Source organism: Emys orbicularis, chromosome 1 (genome assembly GCF_028017835.1).
Source record: "Emys orbicularis isolate rEmyOrb1 chromosome 1, rEmyOrb1.hap1, whole genome shotgun sequence".
In the NCBI taxonomy this organism is placed as follows: domain Eukaryota; kingdom Metazoa; phylum Chordata; order Testudines; family Emydidae; genus Emys; species Emys orbicularis.
Genome location: NC_088683.1, coordinates 143,838,413 through 143,859,586, shown reverse-complemented (window position 1 = coordinate 143,859,586; position 21,174 = coordinate 143,838,413). Strand labels below are relative to the sequence as shown.

General features: G+C 48.0%; 1 protein-coding gene across 1 annotated transcript in view; it reads right to left on the bottom strand.

The window, feature by feature from the left end:
• The window catches only part of LOC135885688 (alpha-2-macroglobulin-like protein 1), a 37,128-nt gene that overhangs the window by 10,948 nt on the left and 5,006 nt on the right, over nucleotides 1-21,174 (bottom strand). Inside the window, exons 6-20 of the mRNA XM_065413620.1 lie at nucleotides 19,597-19,756; nucleotides 18,761-18,845; nucleotides 17,341-17,455; nucleotides 16,275-16,389; nucleotides 15,664-15,773; nucleotides 14,953-15,120; nucleotides 14,238-14,450; nucleotides 13,516-13,579; nucleotides 12,939-13,084; nucleotides 11,548-11,697; nucleotides 9,923-10,061; nucleotides 3,862-3,985; nucleotides 1,069-1,294; nucleotides 798-924; nucleotides 371-492 (exon numbers count right to left, since the gene is read on the bottom strand). Of these exons, the coding sequence (XP_065269692.1) occupies nucleotides 371-492; nucleotides 798-924; nucleotides 1,069-1,294; nucleotides 3,862-3,985; nucleotides 9,923-10,061; nucleotides 11,548-11,697; nucleotides 12,939-13,084; nucleotides 13,516-13,579; nucleotides 14,238-14,450; nucleotides 14,953-15,120; nucleotides 15,664-15,773; nucleotides 16,275-16,389; nucleotides 17,341-17,455; nucleotides 18,761-18,845; nucleotides 19,597-19,756 (2,064 nt within the window). The remainder of the gene's footprint in view (nucleotides 1-370; nucleotides 493-797; nucleotides 925-1,068; nucleotides 1,295-3,861; nucleotides 3,986-9,922; nucleotides 10,062-11,547; nucleotides 11,698-12,938; nucleotides 13,085-13,515; nucleotides 13,580-14,237; nucleotides 14,451-14,952; nucleotides 15,121-15,663; nucleotides 15,774-16,274; nucleotides 16,390-17,340; nucleotides 17,456-18,760; nucleotides 18,846-19,596; nucleotides 19,757-21,174) is intronic.

Sequence of the window (21,174 nt, the reverse complement as noted above, 5' to 3'; positions counted from 1 at the left end):
AGTTGGCTGCGTCTGTTATCCCAGCATCTCAGATAGGGCATAGAGGAGGCAGGATCAATGGCCACAAGGCAAGCCCTGATGCCAGGGCATGAGGGGGATGAAGTTGCCCGCAGAAGGGGGCACAAAAGGATCGAGGGTTGGCATAAAGTAGAGGAAATCTCCTTCAGAAGCATGTCCTTTGATCCTTACTGGAGGGACCCAGCTAGACCCTGGCTCAGGCCTGGAGATGCCAGTTAGTTCCCCTAAATAAGAGGGGGCATTTTCAGACCCCAAACTTCACCCCACTGAATATGGGGGCTGAGCAAAACCTGATTTCAGATGTCCACCCCTTTAGCTATGAGAAAACAGCTAAGTCCAGTCCCAAACTGACCTGGACTAGAAGGGGTTTGATCAGTGTATCTGTCCGTCCTCTCTCTGGTATAAATGGTACTTCCCCTCCACAGAGATCTTTGGTGGCCAGGGCCTTTGTGCTAAGGGTGATATTCACCGATCCTGAAAACAAGAGACGACAGATTGTCCAGCAGCCATCCCCTGTGGAAAACACCCTCCGTTACTGCTATAGATGTCACCTACCAGAGACAATGAATGGAACCAGTGGCCTAGAGATGAATGGCTCTTTGGCCCATTCCTGATCCTGCCAGTGCCCCCGACCTGAGGCTAGGTGGCAATCAGTGCCCTAAAGCTAAAAGACTACATACTCCATTCTTCTTATTTAGTGCAATATGCACTGCAGTCCAGTAATTGGCACAATTGCCCCCTCCCTGGCTGTTTCTCCCTCATCCCACCATTCTCCTCACCTAGTTGTTTAGCTGTGACTCTCCAATTAAATGTCTTGGCTTCATTGGCGCACAGGCAGCTGGTGTAGACGCAGCCCTCACACGGCTCCAACTGGAAGTTTGGGGACTCAGCCAGGGTCACTTTGATCTAAGGGGCAGCAGTGGTGCAAACAGTCCAGGAGATGATGAGGAACATGCTATCCCCACCTGCTCCCAGGGTGAGTCAGGGACCAACGTGACCTCTCACCCACCCTGACCCCTCACTCCTTACAGTGCCACTAGCAGGACTCACCTTGATGCACTGCAGCAGGTAGTTGTAGACAGTAGCTTTCAGGGTGAAAGTCTCTCCCCGGATCACAGAGTATGGCAGTGTGGGCTCTACAAAGAAGGGCTTGAAGGCCAGGAGGCTGGTGGTTGGGGCGAGTCCAAAGCCCACCTCTGATGTGCAGAACATCCCAGCTTTCCACTCAGTGATGGTGTCAGGCACCGTGACTGGGACATCCCTGTTTCCAGTGGGACTGAGAGGAAAAACCATGCAGAGATGTAATCCTTTACTAGAAGGCATCAGGCGGTCATGTCTCAAGAAGGCACAGAGCCCTTATTCCCAAAGCACCCAATCCAATGACTGCAATCAGAACAACCTGAACTATGGGGCCTTTGAAATCTGGATGCAAATCCACATCCCAGTTTTGTGGCTTGGGCCCATCTCTGTTCTTCACTCATACCACAGACAGAATTTTCAAAGACTTTTCAATTGTGTTAGACACATCAGTAAACAATCCTACCCTGCAAAATGCTAAATACCCTCAACTTCCATTGAAGTCAACGTGGAGTCAATTGTAGATGATCTTTGAATCTCTATGTTCCCCACCGAGCCTTGTAGAGCTCAGAGCTGGAACTTTCACTGTTAAAATTTCTGACTGGAATAATTCTGGCCCCTGATTTTTATGAGTCAGACTGGCTTTTGTTAGGGCAAGGGTACCCTGCCTCAGAACAAGATTCTTCCACTAGCCAGAGAGATTTCATTAATAATAATGCCAGGCACTTTCCACAGACAGCATTCACCGCCTGTGGATCTAAAAGCCTTTTACAAACATAGGTGAATATTTATTATTACTCCTACTTCACAGGTGAGGGAACAGAGAGGTGAAGTGACTTGCCGAAGGGCAGGGAGAGTTAGTGGAAGAGCCAAGCAATAGAATCAAGGCCTCGTGACTCCCACTTCTGTGTGCTAGGAAGACAGTCAAAATGTGAGGGCACATTAGGGGTCTGTAGAGTCTATGTAAGGTTGCTGGGTGTCTGGTTTTTGACCCGAACGCCCAGTCGAAAAGGGACCCTGGCGGCTCTGGTCAGCATTGCTGACTGGGCTGTTAAAAGTCCAGTCGGCGGCGCAGCGGGGCTAAGGCAGGCTCCCTGACTGCCCTGGCTCCACGCGGCTCCCGGAAGTGGCTGGCAGGTCCAGCTCCTAGGCGGTTTGCCGCTCAGACACTCAACCCTCTGGCTAAACCGCCACCTCTGGCTTCTACCCCGAGCCAGGCCACTACTTCCGGCTGTCAAGAATGAAGGGCGGGCTCCGCGGCCAAGAGGAACTCGGAGGGAGGTGGCCAGAGCTGCACAATGCCCCTTGCAGCCGGTCCAACCCGGCAGCGAGGATCCCGCGGAGACCCAGCACCACAAGTCGCAGTGACACCGCCCATGTGCAGCACTGGGCATGGGGTGGGGAGGCAAAGCATTTGTGCCCCCCCAGCTGGAGATTTACCAGCCTGAGCCTTCCTGCTCTGGAGGCTGGTGCCAGACTCCCCTCAAGCCATGCACAGGGATTCCCCGCTCTGACTGAGCCTCTTCGTGCAGCCAGCTGGAGCACACCCAGCACTGGGGCAGCGCTCCAGGATTTGGGTCAGCAGACTGCAAGTCCGGACACAGAGCTGGTGCTAGCCCATTGGGGGCCAACCGGAGCTGCTTGAGGTAAGCACCGCCCGGCCAGAGCCCGCACCCCCTGCCCCAGCCCTGAGCCCCCTTCTGCACCCAAACTCCCTCCCAGAGCCTGCACCCCCTCCCGCACCCCAACCTCCTGCCCCAGCCCAGTGAAAGTGAGTGAGGGTGGGGGAGAGCGAGCCATGGAGGGAGGGGGAATGGAGTGAGCGGGGGGTGGGACCTCAGAGAAGGGGCGGGACAGGAGCGGAGCTAAGGTGTTTGGTTTTGTGCTATTAGAAAGTTGGCAACCCTAAGTCTATGCCAAGTTTACAACACATAGTAGCAGTGATTCTGTACTGAATGAGTGTAGCTGAGTTAGTCAAGAGATTGTCATGTGGATGACATCACAGTGACTATTAAGACAATAACCCTATGCTTCATCAGAGAAGAGAAAATAACCTGCCAATAGATAACTAGATTTATGTCTCCAGCAGTAGGAAATGTTTTCTTTGACCCTAGAGAATCAATTTTTGCCAGAGATGTGTATAATGAGAATGTTAAGTGGACTAAGCACATAACAGGGATGTTTTCTATGAGGACAATGGGTGGACAGGATGGATTTACAGGCAGCTGCCCCAGAGCAGGCAAGGTGAGCAGAACCTGGGCCCTATTTCTCAATGATCTGAACAGAACCCAGACTGAGATACAAAGGAAAACAACAAAAGAAGAATTGTAGGAGTTAGAGACAGAATAGATCTGTTAGCTCATCCTGTCCCTCTGCGGGGGCTAATGCAGGACAGTTCCTAGAGGGCTAAAACAGGCTGCTCTCAGTAGTGGGATAGTATAATATCGTACTCTTACACCAAACAAACATCATAATGCTACAACAGGTTTGTTTCTCTTTATTCACACATCACCAGCCTCCAGTGAATGGATTCAAGCTCTTATGATCATGGACATCTAACAAAAGAAAACTGACTGAAATTTCAGCCACCAAACCCTATTACCATCAGCCTGGCAGTTAAAGGACCCACAATATATTCATCTAAACATTTCCTTAGGTGTGCGACTCAGCAATTTCCCCCACTTTTGTAGAACACTAAAATCCAACTGGATCTTTGGCCATCCAGGATCATGCTAAGACGGCCAAATTTGGCACTGCTCTACTTACCCAACCGAAAACAAATCCCATATCCATGTTTCTGGGAAATACTTGCGAACTTTCTCCTCAACTGGAGGTGCAGGTGGAGAAATGGTGGTCCTATGTTCTGTTGTTGTGAGACTCCCGAGGAATGCTGGAGGTTACAAAAGAGAGGTTACTTACTCTGTGTAGTAACTATAATGAGGAGTCTTGTGGCACCTTAAAGACTAACAAATTTATTAAAGCATAAGATTTCATGGGCTATGACCCACTTCTTCAGATGTATGGGAGTGAAAATTACAGTGGTAGGAGTAAATATACAGGCATAAATATATAGCACAAGAAAAGATGGGAGTTGCCTTACCAAGTGGGGGGTGGGGTGTCAATGATTCAATCAGGGTGGGTGTGTCCCATTCCCAACAGTTGACAAGAAGGTGTGAATGTCAACAGAGTAAAAATTACTTTTCATAGTGCTAACGATGCCAATTCCATCAGGGTGGATGGCCCATACTCAACAGTTGATGGGAGATTACTTCTTGTAGTGACCCAGCCATTCCCGGTCTTTATTCAGGCCTAATTTGATGGCGTCAAGTTTGCAAATGAATTCCAGTTCTGCAGTTTCTCGTTGAAGTCTGTTTTTGAAGATTATTTTGTTGAAGAATGGCCACTTTTAAGTCTGAAATGGAGTGTCCAGGGAGGTTAAAATGCTCTCCCACTGGTTTTTAAATGTTATAATTCTTGACGTCTGCTTTGTGTCCATTTATTTTTTTGCATAGACACTGTCCAGTTTGGCCAATGTACATGGCAGAGCGACATTGCTGGCAAATTATGGCATATATCACATTAGTGGATGTGCAAGTGAACAAGCCCCTTATGGTGTGGCTGATGTGGTTAGGTCCTGTGATGGTGTCACGTGAGTAGACATGTGGACAGAGTTGGCAATGGGGTTTGTTGCAGGGGATGGTTCCTGGGTTGGTGTTTCTGCTGTGTGGTGTGTGGTTGCTGGTTCTTCGAGATGTGTGTCCCTACAGGGACTCAACTTCAGGGTGTGCGTACGCCTCATGTTCCTTCGACTGGAGATTTTCATTAGCAGTGTTTGTTCAACCTGTGCATGTGCCCTTCACTACCACGTGCCCCACACCAAGACTACAAAGAGCTGCACAGGTGAACCATCCTCAGTTCCTTCTCTATCAAAAAGTCTCAAAGAGGAAACTCCAAAGCAGAGGGGCAGGAGGGCAGGTATTGGAGCACCCACAGGGACACACATCTCAAAGAACTACAGTCACTGCACAGGGTGAGCCATCTCTCCTCTTTCTTTGAGTAGTGCCCCAATCAGTGCTCCCCTTCAGGTGACTCCTGAGCAGTATCCCCACAGGGAGACGGGAGCCATGGAATGGAGCCCAGAACTGAAGAGAGAACCACTTTTCCATCATTGGAATCTGCATTGGATCTAGAGACAAGTAATTTTAACTTGTTCTTTCTCTATTTTAGCCTCAGATCTTACCTCATTTTCACTGGTGATCACTATGGTAGATGTCCAATTTCTACTCACCTTTCTGGTGAAAACTGAAACAAAAAAGGCATTTAGCACTTCCACCATTTCCACATTTTCTGTTATTATTTTTCCCCCCTTGTTGAGTAACGGGCCTTCCCTGTCCTTGATCTTTCTCTTGCTTCTAATGTATTTGTAGAGTGTTTTCTTGTTACCCTTTATCTCTCTAGCTAGTTTAATCTCATTTTATGCCTTGGCTTTTATTTTGTCCCTACATACTTGTGTTGTTTTTTTATATTCATCCTTCATAATTTGATGTAGTTTCCACTTTTTGTAGGACTCTTTTTTGAACTTCAGATCATTGAAGATCTCCTGGTTAAGCCAGAGTGGTCTCTTGCCATACTTCCTATCTATCCTACACAGTGGGATAGTTTACTCTTGTGCTCTTAATAATGTCTCTTTGAAAAACTGCCAACTCTGCCAGCTGCCAACAGCAGATGATACGAAACTGCTGCAGATGATACTAAACTGTTCAAGATAGTTAAGACCAAAGCAGACTGTGAAGAACTTCAAAAAGATCTCACAAAACTAAGTGATTGGGCAACAAAATGGCAAATGAAATTTAATGTGGATAAATGTAAAGTAATGCACATTGGAAAAAATAACCCTAACAATACATACAATATGATGGGAGCTAATTTAGCTACAACAAATCAGGAAAAAGATCTTGGAGTCATCATGGATAGTTCTCTGAAGACGTCCACGCAGTGTGCAGAGGCGATCAAAAAAGCAAACAGGATGTTAGGAATCATTAAAAAGGGGATAGAGAATAAGAAGGAGAATATATTATTGCCCTTATATAAATTGATGGTACGCCCACATCTTGAATACTGCGTACAGATGTGGTCTCCTCATCTCAAAAAAGATATACTGGCACTAGAAAAGGTTCAGAGAAGGGCAACTAAAATGATTAGGGGTTTGGACGGGTCCCATATGAGCAGAGATTAAAGAGGCTAGGACTTTTCAGCTTGGGAAAGAGGAGACTAAGGGGGGATATGATAGAGGTATATAAAATCATGAGTGATGTGGAGAAAGTAGATAAGGAAAAGTTATTTACTTATTCCCATAATACAAGAACTAGGAGTCACCAAATGAAATTAATAGGCAGCAGGTTTAAAACAAATAAAAGGAAGTTCTTCTTCACACAACGCACAGTCAACTTGTGGAACTCCTTACCTGAGGAGGTTGTGAAGGCTAGGACTATAACAGCATTTAAAAGAGAACTGGATAAATTCATGGAGGTTAAGTCCATTAATGGCTATTAGCCAGGATGGGTAAGGAATGGTGTTCCTAGCCTCTGTATGTCAGAGGGTGGAGATGGATGGCAGGAGAGAGATCACTTGATCATTACCTGTTAGGTTCACTCCCTCTGGGGCACCTGGCATTGGCCACTGTCGGTAGACAGGATACTGGGCTAGATGGACCTTTGGTCTGACCCAGTACGGCCGTTCTTATGTTCTTATGTTCTCTCTCAAACTGTTTTCTCCTTAGACTTGCTTCCCATGGGATCTTACCTACCAACTCCCTGAGTTTACTAAGTCTGCCCTCTCAAAATCCATTATCTATTCTGCTGTTTTCCCTCCTACCATTCCTTAGAATCATGAACTCTACCATTTCTTGATCACTTTTACCCCAGCTGCCTTCCACTTTCAAATTCTCAACCAGTTCCTCCCTACTTCTCAGAATCAAATCTAGAACAGCCTCTTCCCTAGTTGCTTTCTCCACCTCTGAAATAAAAAAATATCTCTAATACATTCCAAGAACTTGTTGAATAATCTATGCCCTGCTATATTGTTTTCCCAACAGATATCTTGGTAGTTGAAGTCCCCCATCACCACCAAGTCCTGGGCTTTGGATGATTTTGTTAATTGTTTAAAAAAAGCCTCATCCACATCTTCTTCCTGGTTAGATGGTCTATAGATGACTCCTATTATGACATCATCCTTCCTTTTTTACACTTTTATCCTTACCCAGAGACTTTCAACAAGTTTGTCTCTTATCAGAGACAAGCCACTCCTATGGTGGCTTGAAACTGTTCCCTTTGGTCTGAGGGAAAGTGCTGAAGTAAAGAAGTTAATTTTGTATTGTTCATGTTATTATATTTCACCATGAGTGCCTGGTAATTCACAATACAGAATTGTAGGGTTGCAGATAAATAGGAATTTCTCCATAAAAGGTCCAAAGCACTTCTGGTCTTTGTCAAACGGGGCTGACTTATTATGATGTTGTTTATCCAGCTCACTCACTGCGCCCACCACCAGAGAATTAGGAGGGCAGTGGGAGAATAGGAATTCAGAGGCCTTATTGAGCACATAATATTTTTTATCATCCCTTTGCATGTTGGTGGTATGGTCACTTGAGTATGCCAAATCATTTTTGTAGGATTGAGAAGGCCTTCATTGACAGGGCTGTGAACTCTGGTTGGAGTTGCTGAACAAAGAATGCTGAGCAACTTGTGCTGCAATTCTTTGACCTCGAGAGGTATCTGTAGGGAGCCTGACACCCTTTTTATGAAGTTCTGGAATTGCCAAAAATCATCAGCCATTGACGGAGGAGGAGACATTACCACCTCATCAACTGAAGATGGTGAGATGGTAGTTTGGGGCGTAGCCTCTTTGTCTGTCCTAGCCTTCTGTTCCTCAAATGTCTCCTTCTGTTGAGATATGTTCTGGGGAGGGGAAGATGGTATCTCCCTATCATCCGGTGAGTGGGCCTCAGGGCCCTGGAGAATTGTTGGCAGTAAGCACCCCAGGGATCCCAATATGGCCACAGAGACCCATACAGGAGAGGGGGTGGAATCCAAGGTTGCTCCCAACAGCCATGATGTCTTCCCCGAAATTCCTCTCTCTGTGTCTCTTCAGGTATCAGAGAAGGGGTTCTTGTGTGGATAAGAAGGAGAGCCCTGGACTGATATTGAAGATGCTGCAGGGAGGTCCCCATCATCCTCTTCTTTATCCAGTGGAGGAGTTCCCATTGAAAAGGGTGGTGAGTCAGATGGTATTGAGGATGGATGCGAGTCCAGAGACCACATGAGTCTCAGTACTGAGAGGCGCTCAGTGCCCGTAAGCAGTGGAGACTCCGGTTCATCTGCCATAGATAAGTCCTTCGAGTACCTAAATTCTTGCGGTACTGAATGGTGTGGCAGTACCAACGCAGCACTCTGACTGTCTCTAGCCATAGGCAGTAGCAAGGGTTTTGTGCACTCCGAGGTGGGCACCGACAAAGACAGAGGCTTAGCTTTGTGAGGTACCGATGAACCCGTCAGGGTAAAGCTATGTCTGATGGTACCATTCTTCTCTGTATGGAATACCGGTCTTATCCGGATGGTACCAAAGCTCTATTGGAGCCATGTTTGCTCTCAGACAAGCTATAGGGTTTCCTGGCCCTGCCAGTACAGGAGGAACTCTTTGCTTCTACAGTACTGGGTTGCGACATCAAACTTCTGATGTGGTCGAGCTACTGGGAGAGTGAGGTCTTTTGGAAGCAGACTCCTTAAGAAGGGAGTCAGAGCTTGTTTTCCTGGGACTTCTAGAGGTCTCTAGAGATTTTCCCTTCCTGGGAGAGTGTTGAGCCAGTGCTGAAGACGTGCTGGATTTGCCTGGAGAATGTTGTACAGTGCGGTTCTCCTGATCGGGCTCTGAAGTGGGGCAGAGGGAACACTCCATCATAAGAAGCTGCAACTTGATTTCCTGTTTTTTTCTTGCCCTGGATTTGAGGGCTAAACAGATGTTATACTTCTGTGATACGTGCGACTCTTCAAGGCAGCAGATGCCCTTCGAGTGTCAATCACAAACTGTGATGGCCTCCCAGCAAGTGAGGCAGCATTTAAACCCCCATGAACCAGGCATGCCCTACTGAGGAAGGCAAGCCTCCCATAAGAGAGGGGAGAGGAGAAACAATCCTCAAAATAACAAACTACGCTAAACTTGCTAACTAATAAGCTAGACTAAACTAAAAACTAGGTACAACATCTAACCAAGGCATGCGCCGGGCAGACACACTAAAGCTCCATCTCAAGCCAAGGTGGTTGAGAAGGAACTGAGCGCAGTTTGCCCGCTCAGCACTATATAGCTTCAGTGCAGGGCATGAGGTAATAATGAAAGGTGCAGGTATGGGTCAAACAGACCCCGTTATCAAAATCTCTGATCGAAGACGCATGGGGCATACACATACCTGAAGTGGAGCAGCCATAGGGACACTACTTGAAGAAGATTCAATTACTATAGGAACCTCAGAACCATATTCAGGGTAGCTGAGTCTCCCATTTGGCTCAGAGACACAAAGTGTGGATGTCAGCTAATCAGATGACAGACATGTCTTAAACAACAGCCAATTCATTGACATTTCAGAGGGATGAACCCCTCAGTCACAAACAGTCCAGAAAGCAAGTTCAGGGCAAAGCAACATTTTGTCTCTCTCTCTGTTTTCCTGTATCACTTGCAATCACAGCATGGACTGCTTACCTTGAACTCTGTGCTGGTTTCAGCTACAAGACTGAGCCCTCTAGTGAAAAGTAAGAGGAGGCAGAAATGTGCTCACTTGTGAGAAATGTAGGTCTGGTTAGCATGGGGAGTGTGCTCTCCAACTCAGTCACCGTCATTGTTGTCATAGCCACAGTAGTTGTGCACTCTCTCGGCTTCTTGATATGGGTGTTGGATATGATTTTCAAGCCCATTTCCTGAAGAAAAAGAAAGAAAGAAAGAAAGATGTGCTGAGAGTTTAGATATCAGAAGCCTATCCTTCCCTTTCCCTCTGTCATCAACCCTTTGTCCCTCAGGCTGCTCATTTCCCTTATAAAGCAAGGACCCAGTTCTCCCTCTGCTATATGATACGAGTCTCTCACTTTGATTCAAGTGAGAATTACTCATATCCCACAGCAGTGAGACAATGGAGCCCCTTGAGTTGATTTATCAGGCCTGACTCAACCAGTGCAAGTTTATTCTCCTTCAAAGTCTATAGGGCCTATGGGGAAACAGCAGTGTTCCTGTTGGACATCTTTCCCATATACATCTCTTATAAGTGGGTTCCTCATTGCACAACAAGACTGTTTCCTACTGGCCACTAATGTCAGATGCCCTCAGCAAACTGCCCAGTGAGGCATCAGTGCTGAATTGGCCATCTAATTGTAGGCATTCTAACCCACTAACCCATAGAGAATGAAGAGCTAAAGTAAAACTGACCGATAATGTTGGGAGCCCTGAACCATCCCACCAATAGGATATCAATGTGCAATAACTAAATTTCCTATTGTCACTAATATCAGGTGACTCATCCAGCCAATCAATGGATTATCAATGATTACTAGAGCTGTTTCCTAATAACCTATAATGTCAGAGGCCCTGCTCCACCTAGCCAGTGAGGAAGAATCAAAGATCATTACTCTGAACACCATAAACACGTCAGGCTGGTGAGGTTCTCGAGACCAGCATAAGAAGTCATCTTCAGACACTTGGTAAGGGTATCCACCATGAAAAATATGGGGGAACAACCCATAGATCTGGGAAAAGCAAGAAAGAGGAAAAAAAATACCAGTCAGTGGAAAGATGAACCAACATACACCTTTCCTAACACACCAAAGCTCTGTCTGAATGGTTGTTCCATGCTATCATGTATGGAAAGGTTAGACCCAACATATGAGATAGACTCTCCAAAAAGGTTCTCAGTCACTCTGCTCCATTTCTCCTATTTTCTTCTTGGAGAGGCAACATGGTCTGGTGTACTGAGCATGAGGCTGGGAGACAGGAACTAATCCTGGATTTACCACTGTGCACTGTGTGCAGACCAACGAATTATGAAGTTTGTTTACCAAAGAATGCTGCTACATGGCTGGTGATCATGTAATCACCAAAAGCTTTGGTGGCGCATTAAGATCGACAACTGAATATCCAGCCAGACCACCTTAAGGACTTAGCAAAAAATGGATCCCAGTGGCACTCTGTCTGTCCCTTTGGGATTGATGATGACTCTGTAACCTTGAGAAAGTTACTTCCCCTGCCTGTGCCTCACATTCCCCATCTGTACAGCAGGGATAATGCTACTATCTCCCTTCATGGAGCACTCTGAGCGCCTTGGAAGGACAGCACTGTATAGATGCAATGTAGTTTTCTTATTCTCTCTCGCTCGCTCTTCCTTTCACAGAGACAGACAGACGTAGAGTAATTTACCATGGAGTTGCTCAGTTCTTTCTCTGGCCTCATCAGTAGGACACTCTGATCCACGGCTCGGACAGCGCAGAGGGATCTGGGAGCTGCCTGCAGCTGGAGGCTGACCTCAGATCCAGGGAGGGCCTCATCCTCTGAGAACCCTATCTTCACCTTAAAGGGCACAAGGGGAAAGAACATGAGAGGGGAGAGGAGAAAGGCAGAGGGAGAATCCCCTCTGCTGATCTGCCTGCAGGGTGGCTAGAGCAGAGAGGAGCCCCACATAGTCCAGGTGAAGGTAGTCCCCTGGGATTCCCCTCTGGTGAAGCCAGTTGCTTCAGGAGAGAATGAAGCGGCTATGGACTCTGAAGGGATGGACAATTGAGGAGTAAGGACAATTGGGGAGTAGGGGAAACATGCAATAATGATATTAGAGGCACCTAAACAGCAGAACACAGCAGCACAGCCTTCTGAGGGCACATCACTCCACTGCTCTTCTCTCCACACCAGCTCGTCTCTGAATACCAGGTCAAATTCAAAGGACTCAGTCCTCCTCTTCAAACCCTCCATGGGACTGGCCTAGGTTTCCTAAAGCAGTGGCTCTCAACCTTTCCAGACTACTATACCTCTTTCAGGAGTCTGATTTGTCTTGCGTACTGCTAAGTTTCACCTCATTTAAAAACTACTTGCTTACAAAATCAGACATAAAAATACAGAAGTGTCACAGCACATTAATACTGAAAAAAGGCTCACTTTCTCATTTTTATCATATAATTATAAATTAAATCAATTGGAATATAGATATTGCACTTACATTTCAGTGTATAGTACATAAAGCAGTATAAACACGTCATTGTCTGTATGAAATTTTAGTTTGTGCTGACTTTGCCAGTGCTTTTCATGTAGCCTGTGGTCAAACTAGGCAAATATCTAGATGAGTTGATGTATCCCCTACAAGACCTCTGCATGCCCCCAGGGGTGCGTGTACCCCTGGTTGAGAACCACTGACCTAAAACACTTGCTCACCTTGCCTGATCATAGTTCCCCATGACAGCTCCTGTGGAATAATGGAGCTGTCAATCCTCGGGAATGAGATTTGTGTGTGCAGGACAAAGGGCTCTCTCAGCTTGTGGTTGAGGAACTTGATTCCAAAAGACATTAGAATGGTCACAGATCTCAGACCTTTCTGAGCAGAGGGTAAAACCCTCTTCTTCAGCTCCCCTTCCCCTAAGTGCCTCACCAAAAACCACACATTGAAATACAGGTCCCTACATTCCCAGTGAATCATTACCCCAACCACTCAGTTACACCCAGCCACCCACATTTATCTACTCCTCACACCCTCATAACCTTGTTGCATTCCTTCCCCAGACGCACACACCCACGAACCCAGAGCTCTCAGCCATGAGTCTTACCCCATTTTTGAAGCACATGGAGACCCTGAAGGGGGCGCTATCAGCTATGATTCCTCCAGTGGGGAAGATGACATAAACTACAATGGTAGGAGCTGGGGCGTAGTCGGAGGTGAAGACCAGAGGGATGAAGAAAGTGCCCGTCATCACTGGATTTGGGGTGGGGGGAAGGAGAGAAAGAGAGAGGAAAAGAAGGGTATGTTTTCACTACCAAATGTACCAAGATCTTCCCCTTTTGCCATCACTCTTCCTCTGCCATTTTGCTCCCTTTCTCCCTGCCTTTGTCGCATGCAATTGGGGTCTCTCAGAACCAAGGAGATTTCCAGAGAAGCCCATGAAACAATCAGTGTCCCCATGAACTCCCTGACCTGCCATTATAAATCAGCCAGAGGATCTCCCTGTTGCTAACCATCACCTGAGGGGGCTGAAAGCTTCAGTTCGTTGGATGTTAGCAGATGTCAGCCTTGCAAGGAGTGAGATTCCCAAAGTTACCCTACATGGCTTACATCATGGAGCAGAGCTTGTGGGGACACAGCACAGCACAGAATGATCTCTGTGTAGAAGAGGTGCCTGCACTTACTCTTTGATGACCCAACCAAGAAAGTCTTCTGACCTGAAAGGACAATCCCCACTTTCCCAATGACCTAAGGGAGAAGAGAGAAAGAGGCATGAGAGAAGGGCTAGGAAATGCCAGAAATACATTCAATAGCTTGACAGCATTACGCAGACCAGACTCTCCATGGATGGCAACTTAGGGAGAATGGGACATAGAACCTTTCACCCTCCATGGCACCAGCTACAATTGAGCCACTGGGCAGGGGGGAGTAGATGGCTCAGGGGGATAAAGAGCCTAGGATATGAAAACTTTTACCTGTCAGGCACCAGTTCTGATCTAGTCCAGGGTGACTAGTGAGCAAAAGTCCTGCCCATTTGACAGCTGATCAGTGGACTTTATTATGGAAATTATTTAAGTGGCCCTGTTCCTAATGGCCCAGTTGCCACATTGAATAGAGGGAAACAATAAATAAATGGCCACTACACTGGACATCTTAGTATAGAGATCAAGGACTGGTTGGGCCATGGATGTTGAACTTCCCTCTCACCTCCCTAAAGGTGGTTTCTCAAATGCAGAGCTGAGGAACACTAGCAGGGAGGCAGAGAGAGGGAGAGAGAGAGAGTGTGTGTGCACATGTGCACACACATTCTCTGTTCTGTGCAAACAGGGCTTGAGTCTCTCAAGGTTTCTGATCCAGCATATTTAACCCATCACCATCACCTCCTTGCACTTCCCTAGTGACTCACATAATAGGAAAAATCCACACTCTTGGGACCATAACTTAGGTCTTTCTCGTAAATTCTGAAGTCCACCTGCACCCTCTCATTTTTGCCACAGGGCACTGTTCCTGGCACACGTATGATCCTGAGGAAGCTCTTGGTGGTGGAGTACAATGGCTGTATGAAGTGGTAGGCATTCTGGTAATACACATTGACTGTCCCTGGCACATATACTGGGTCCTGAAGCAGGAATCTCCCCTGTCAGAAAATAAACAGTGAACTCTCTGGGTGAGTACATCAGATGAGAGAGATTCTGGGACTAGGGGGGTCAAGATCCTAGACATGACTTAGAGATCCTAGGCCAAATTCATCTCTGGTGTAAATCCACTGGATTGAAAGGAGCTACATTACATACTAACTTGCTCGCACATACCTAGGCCGGTATGAGAAGCTCATGATTGGAATAGCAGTAGGTCCGGATTGAGGGATGCCAGCAGTTATGTGAGGAGCCCAGGGCTAGCATAACTTGGATCCACAGTTTAGGAATAATGTACATCAGAGGAGCTGTTTGGTGGGAAGCCAAGAACTGGAATATCCAGAGGTGATGAAAGTCTGAAATATGGTTCTTCATTAGAACTGGTGGGGGTTGGGGGGAGATGCCTGCAGAGCAATAACCTGGTTCTGGAAAGTGGTATTAGTCCCTAACTTTCACAAATCATGAGATGGAGTCTTCCTCACTTACCTCCAAAGAGACTGAGTCACCATTCCAAGCATTTGTGTTCAGCTCAAAGGAAGCGCTTCCAGAGTCATCTGTGATGTACGTCTTGTTAAACCGCAGCCTGGTGTAGCTTAGTATAAGGTAAACTGGTGTGTTATTCATTGCTTTGCCTTGGTGATCGACAATTTTAATCTGAGAATCACATGGGGAAGAGAGGAACACAAAGCTGTTTCATCAACGTACGGAATCTCCAGCTCCATCTCACCCAACTCGCCGTCAGTATCTCCACAGGCAGAGAGAACACCCCAGTTGTCATCAGCGTTACCAGCACTGCTCTTAAGAGTCATCGTCTCCTTTATTGCCATATGAAGAGACGCACGCAGACTCATCAGAGGGTTGCTTGGGAGCCTGGCCTATGGAATTCTATACTTTCAAATGTTTGGGGTTTCCTTGAGGTCTAACCCTGAACTCTGAATCCCCCGGATTTTTAGTCCTTGGGGCTTTTTTTAGCAATTCACATTCTTGTACAGGGTTTGTATTTTTTACCCTTAAGTCACTGATTTGTACCTCAGTTTTAACCCCATCTGAACCAAGTGTTTTGGCTAGGAATTACTCAGTCTCTGCCATCCCAGAGCTTGTGTTGGGGACAGAGCAGGGCGAGGAGACACAGCTGAGGATACAGTTGGGAGCATATTATTTCTGCTGTACTCTCTGGAGGGTTTAGCTAAGAGTTACCTTCCCTCTGTAGATCTCGCCAGTGTAGTAATAAGGATTAACCTCCTCAAACGTAGCCGTGCCAGCTGTCCTGGAGATGAAGAAGCTATGGGAGGCATTGACCTGCACCTCTGAGTGAAAGGGACAGGAGAAGAGATGGGAGGGAGAGAGGCAGGGAACAAAGAACCATCCCACTGGGCAATTCCACTAGAGAGCAGGCCCTTTGGTGACACAAACGTGTGTTAGGCTGCACACATTTTATACCCCCAGGGAGATGGTGCTCACAGGACCCTGGCTATCTGGTCTCCCCACCTAATTACAGATGGCTATCGGAGAGCTGTCAGTGACCCACCATGAGACCAGACCACACCACCCCTAGGGACCCACAAAGCAACATGCCTTATGGGCTTGAGCCCATAAGGGGGTAGCTCCAGTGCCTAACCAGTGAGACTGGACCACAGAACCCCCTTTGGGCTCAAAGAAGGGCCAGTCCCAGAGCCTCCTGTGAGCCTGTATCTCAATGCTCCCAATGGATTAAGAACAGGGCTGACAGTCTCTGATGTCCCTGATAATACTGGTGCATGTTTATTCAAGTGCCTTTCCTATACCCTCAAAGACTCCTCTGAGGTTACCTGTGCCATCCTCTACCAATGTGACCACTGCATCTATGTTGCTGCGGTAATCGGGGGAGCTCTGGTTGAAGCTAGAAAGATACACAGACGTGGAGAAGCAACCCATCTTATCAGTCTGAAAACAAGAGAGAGCAAGGTGATTGGTGCTGGGACAGCACCGCACTGCAGGAGGGACAGATGTCACAGAATGAGCTACCTCTGTGTCAGAACAGAACCCCTGCTCCTAAGGAGCTCAACCTGCTCTGTGCTGCAAGGCACTTGACAGGGGTGTCTACGCTGCAGCCGGAGAGTGCTTCTGAGCACGGGGAGACAGAGGTACTAGCTCTGCTCAAGCTAGCGCGCTAACCATAGCTGCCTGGCTGCAGCCACACTGCTACTTTTAGGGCACTAGATCAGCGGAACTAGCATGTGTCAGTCCAGCCACGCTGCGAAGCACCCCCACCCCCCAGAGGCTGTGTAGACACACTTCAACAGTTAATGAGGTAAGTCTCACTAAAACTCCGTTGTATGCACATAGTGCTGAGCCTTTGGCTTCCGTCTGCACCACCACACAACACGACATGGTGTCAGCAGTGGGTGGATTTCAGCACCCAAGAGAGCAAGACAATGAGAGAGGTGGTCGGTTGGTGGTTTTGGGGAGGAAAGGGGTGTCAATGCTGAGGTTGTCATTTTTGTGGTGGAAAGGCCTCTCTGAAGAGGAGTCTACTCTGTTGCCCCTGTTAAAAGGCTTCTCGGGCTTTCTGACATTAATATGTGTTACGTTAAATCTGAAATGGTTCCGTGGGAAAAATCATATAAAACAGGCAAGGTTAAAAAAGAGAATAGGCAAGGGATGAACTACCAAATAAGGGACAACTGCCAAGATTATTAACAAGAACAATAGAGGCAATGGCAGCTGGTTATGGGGCCAGGGAACAAAAACAGGTTTTAGGCATGGGGTGAAATCAATTAAAATAACACGTCTTGTATTGTGTCTCCTTCCCCTTGGCCCACCTCAGCTGGCATCGCAGCTCCTGCTTCACAGGATTGTCACCCTATGGGGCTCAGCTCTTGCTAAGTGGCTCACCTGGTTGTTGTAGTGTTGACAGAGAGGAGGTCGCTGGGTACTGTAGAAATACCACCAACTCTTCTGGCACAGGCTCACCTGGATCTTCCCCTGCACGCCTTTCCCATAGGTGTATCTATGTGAGAAAGTGCGGGGGGTGGGAGAACACATGGAAAGGGGTACACACACACACACACACACACACACAGAAAACAGAGGACTCTCTCTGGGTGGGTGTGCTTTAGTGTATCTCCAGATCTGATTTATGTCATGGATATTCACAGTGTATCAAGATAGATGTAGCTGTACAAGCAACGAGAACGATCTTGGCCAATCTCAGGCACTAAGCAGGGCTGGCCTGGTCAGTACTTGGATGGAAGACCTCCAAGCTGCTGGTTTTGTTAAGTCTTCTCAGACTCTTCCCTCTGAGTCAATGCCCCGGTATCTCTCTCTTTATCTATCTGTGTAAGCTCTTACCCTGCACTCATCACTATGGTATCTGAGCACATAGTGCTAGGGGAGCCTGTGCTGCAAGGAGTGAAGTGGTATAAGTGATGTTCAGCAGAGACGCTCCACCCTTTGAGTCTGTACTAAGGGCTTGTCTGCACTGGCACTTTACAGCGCTGCAACTTTCTCGCTCAGGGGTGTGAAAAAACAGCCCCCTGAACGCAGCAAGTTTCAGCGCTGTAAAGCGCCAGTGTAGACAGTGCACCAGCGCTGGGAGCCGCACTCCCAGTGCTGGGTGCTATGCCCCTCGTGGAGGTGGGGTTTTTAGAGCGCTGGGAGAGCTCTCTCCCAGCGCTCTGCCACGACCACACAAGCCACGTTAAAGCGGTTCCGCGGCAGCACTTTAGCGTTGCCAGTGTAGACTAGCCCTAACTCCAGTGCCCTGAGAGATAGTAGAGGCGTGGTACTGCAGGGTCTGATGAGGGTGATCAGTGAGGAGCTGCTCTTCTTCATCAAGCTGTAATCCACATGTCCTGGCCAAATTCCATCTGGAGCCATCCCATTCTCCTCCCTAGAATTTCCCTCCAGTATCATCTGGTGAAACTGTTCTTCCTTTCCCCTCTCATTGTCTTGTTCTGTAGTGCGACTACCACAGAATAGCTGCTGTGCTCCACCCCAGAAATGGTTGTATTTCAGTGGTTGGGTGATCCCCGCATATGCACTCTGTCAAGAGCTCGGAGATCCTTTAGGATGAAAGGAGCTAGAGCAATGGGAGACAATTAATAATTAGGGTGATTTTTCTAGCTATTTAAAGATGTCAAAGGGCTGCCAGGAATGAGCTTGGCCTAATATAACTGAGACATGGTGAAATATATTTACAGTCACTCAGTTAAATTCTTCCTTTGAGGTTCCCCTAATAGATGCGGGGGGGTTGCTCATCCCAGGCTGGAGTGTATTAGCAGCTTCCTCCCCCACCCCAGATCAGCCCCCTCACCTGCCACACACGCGGAGTGGAAAGGTTTTATCCAAAGCATAAATCTGAGTTGGCTCCTCAAAAACCACTTCAAATTTTGGCAGCACTGGAAGGAAAGAACCAGAGAGAATGGAGGGACGAGTTACAGCCTGGTGAGGAGCAGGCCATGAAGAGAATGAACATGGGCTGGACCGTAGTAGGGTTGGGGGTCCCATTTTTTTCTTTTATGAAATGTAGGTATAGTTCCACTCCTCCCTGATTCTCCCTGTTGGCCCTGCCCTCACCTTATGACAGCTGTTTGTAATGAGTGGAGAGGGAAAGAGGCTGCCATAGCTATCAATGTGCTCCTGTTGCCCCTCTATAGAGACCAGGCAGAAAACACTGAGCTGTGAACCCTTTCTCCAGCAGTTTTCGGAAGGGGAGTATACAAATTCAACTTTGCCCCCTAGAAATAACCAATGCACTCACATGACTTAGGAGCATATGTCCTATTGAAAGTCAACGTTCTCCTGTGTCACTTGGGCTCTTTTGAAAATCGCCCCCTAACATCCTTGATATAGTCAGCTTTGGGGATCAGCCAGCTGTGACAGAAAGCTCCAGTGCTACTATTGTCCTGTCATAGCCTCTACAGTCTGTACCTAACCAGACTGGTGTGTACACACAGTTCTCTTTGTCCATACTAAGCAGGGGGTCAGAGAGTCTTATCAGAGGTGACTACCTTCCCTCCTAGAAAGCACTTCCCCATCCATCCACAGGAGATTTCTCATACCAAGATGCAGTTCCTCTCCCCAGGTGTGATCTGTCTCCCACAGATAAAATTCCCCCTGCCCTATAGCTGTCTTTCTCCCCAGGCGTACCATACTCCTCCACGGAGAAGCTGCTGTGCGCTTTCTCTTTGGCCACGCTGATGATGTATGTCCCCAGTGGGGGCTCAGCAGCTAACTGGAAATACAGATCTGCAATGCCTTCCTGTGGAGCCACATCCAGCCATTGGCCAATCCGGTTATTGTTAGGGTCCTACACCCGCAGCAGAGAGGCATAATTAATTGCTCCAGCATCTAAATGATCCAGAATCCACAACATCCAGCTATTTCAAGGGTTCTAGATGATATTACCTAACAGATTCTAAACTGGCCTTGGCTCTAGAACCCAAGTTCTAAAGCTTCTAGAATCAATTGTCTCTCGGGCGTCATCAGGGCCAGCTCTAGGTTTTTTCCGCCCCAAGCAAAAAAATTTTGGGCTGCCCCCCGTCCCAGCCCTGGGCTCCTCGCCGCACCCCCCTGCTGCCCCAACCCTGGGCTCTCCCCCCCCGACCCGCACCCCCCCTGCCGCCCCAGCCGTGCTCTTCCCCCACACACACACCCTGCCGCCCCAGCTCTGAGCTCCCCCCTACTCCCCCACCATTGCCCCCCACACACACTTCCTGGGCTGTCCCCCCACGCCCTGCACCCTCCTTCCGCCGCAGCCCTGGGTAACTGGTAACTCGCTCCCAGGGCCGGTCATTCAGCAGGAATTTTGGATGTGCACAGAACACCAACAGGATTGGTTCCCATATGGTTACAGAACTGCAGTAAAGTGGAACAATTTTCAGCTTGTGTGATTGGAGGATATCTGGATGCATAGTATAAGACTGTCCTACATAAATGAGGAAGAGTTGAGGTGCCTTTATTATTCTTTTGTTCCACTCTTTCTTTCTATGGGGAATTTGCCAATGCAATATCACGGTCTTCCTTTTAAACAAACAAACAAACAAAAGGCAATGGCTGTTGAAAATAGCAATTCCAGTCCTAATAACCACTGGGAAGCATTTCTTGCTCAATTTTATCCTATTTTTTCTACAGCAAGTTACAGTGGATCAGTATATTTGATTTGGGAGAAATGAAGTAACAGCTGAACAAACTGAGCTTGAGCACTCCTGAATTTTGAGGTGTTCAAATCTGGAAGGCAGGTGCTGGGGGGAGGGGGTGGGGGCGCTGTGGCTCCGCAGGGGAGCACGGCAGCATGTATGCAGCAGCGTGTCTGGCGCTGTGCGAAGCCAGACACGCTGGTCTGAGTGGCACGGTAAGGGGGCTGGGGGGTTGGAGAAGGGGTAGGGGGTTCCGGGGGGGGCAGTCAAGGGACAAGGAGAAGGGGAGGTTAGATTGGTCAGGGGTTTGGGGGGGCAGTCAGGGGACAGGCAGCAGTTGGATAGGCATGGGAGTCCCAGGGGTTTGTCAGGGGACAGGTAGGGGGTGGGGTCCTAGGGGGGAAGTTGGGGGGAGTCTCAGGAGGGGGCAGTTGGGGACAAGGAGAAGGGAGGCTTAGATAGGGGGTGGGGTCCTGGGGGGCAGTTGGGGCAGGGGTCCCGGGAGGGGGTGATCAGGGGACAGGGAGCAGGGGGGTTGGATGGGTTGGGGTTTCTGTGGGGGGCAGTTGGAGGGAGTGGATGGTGGCAG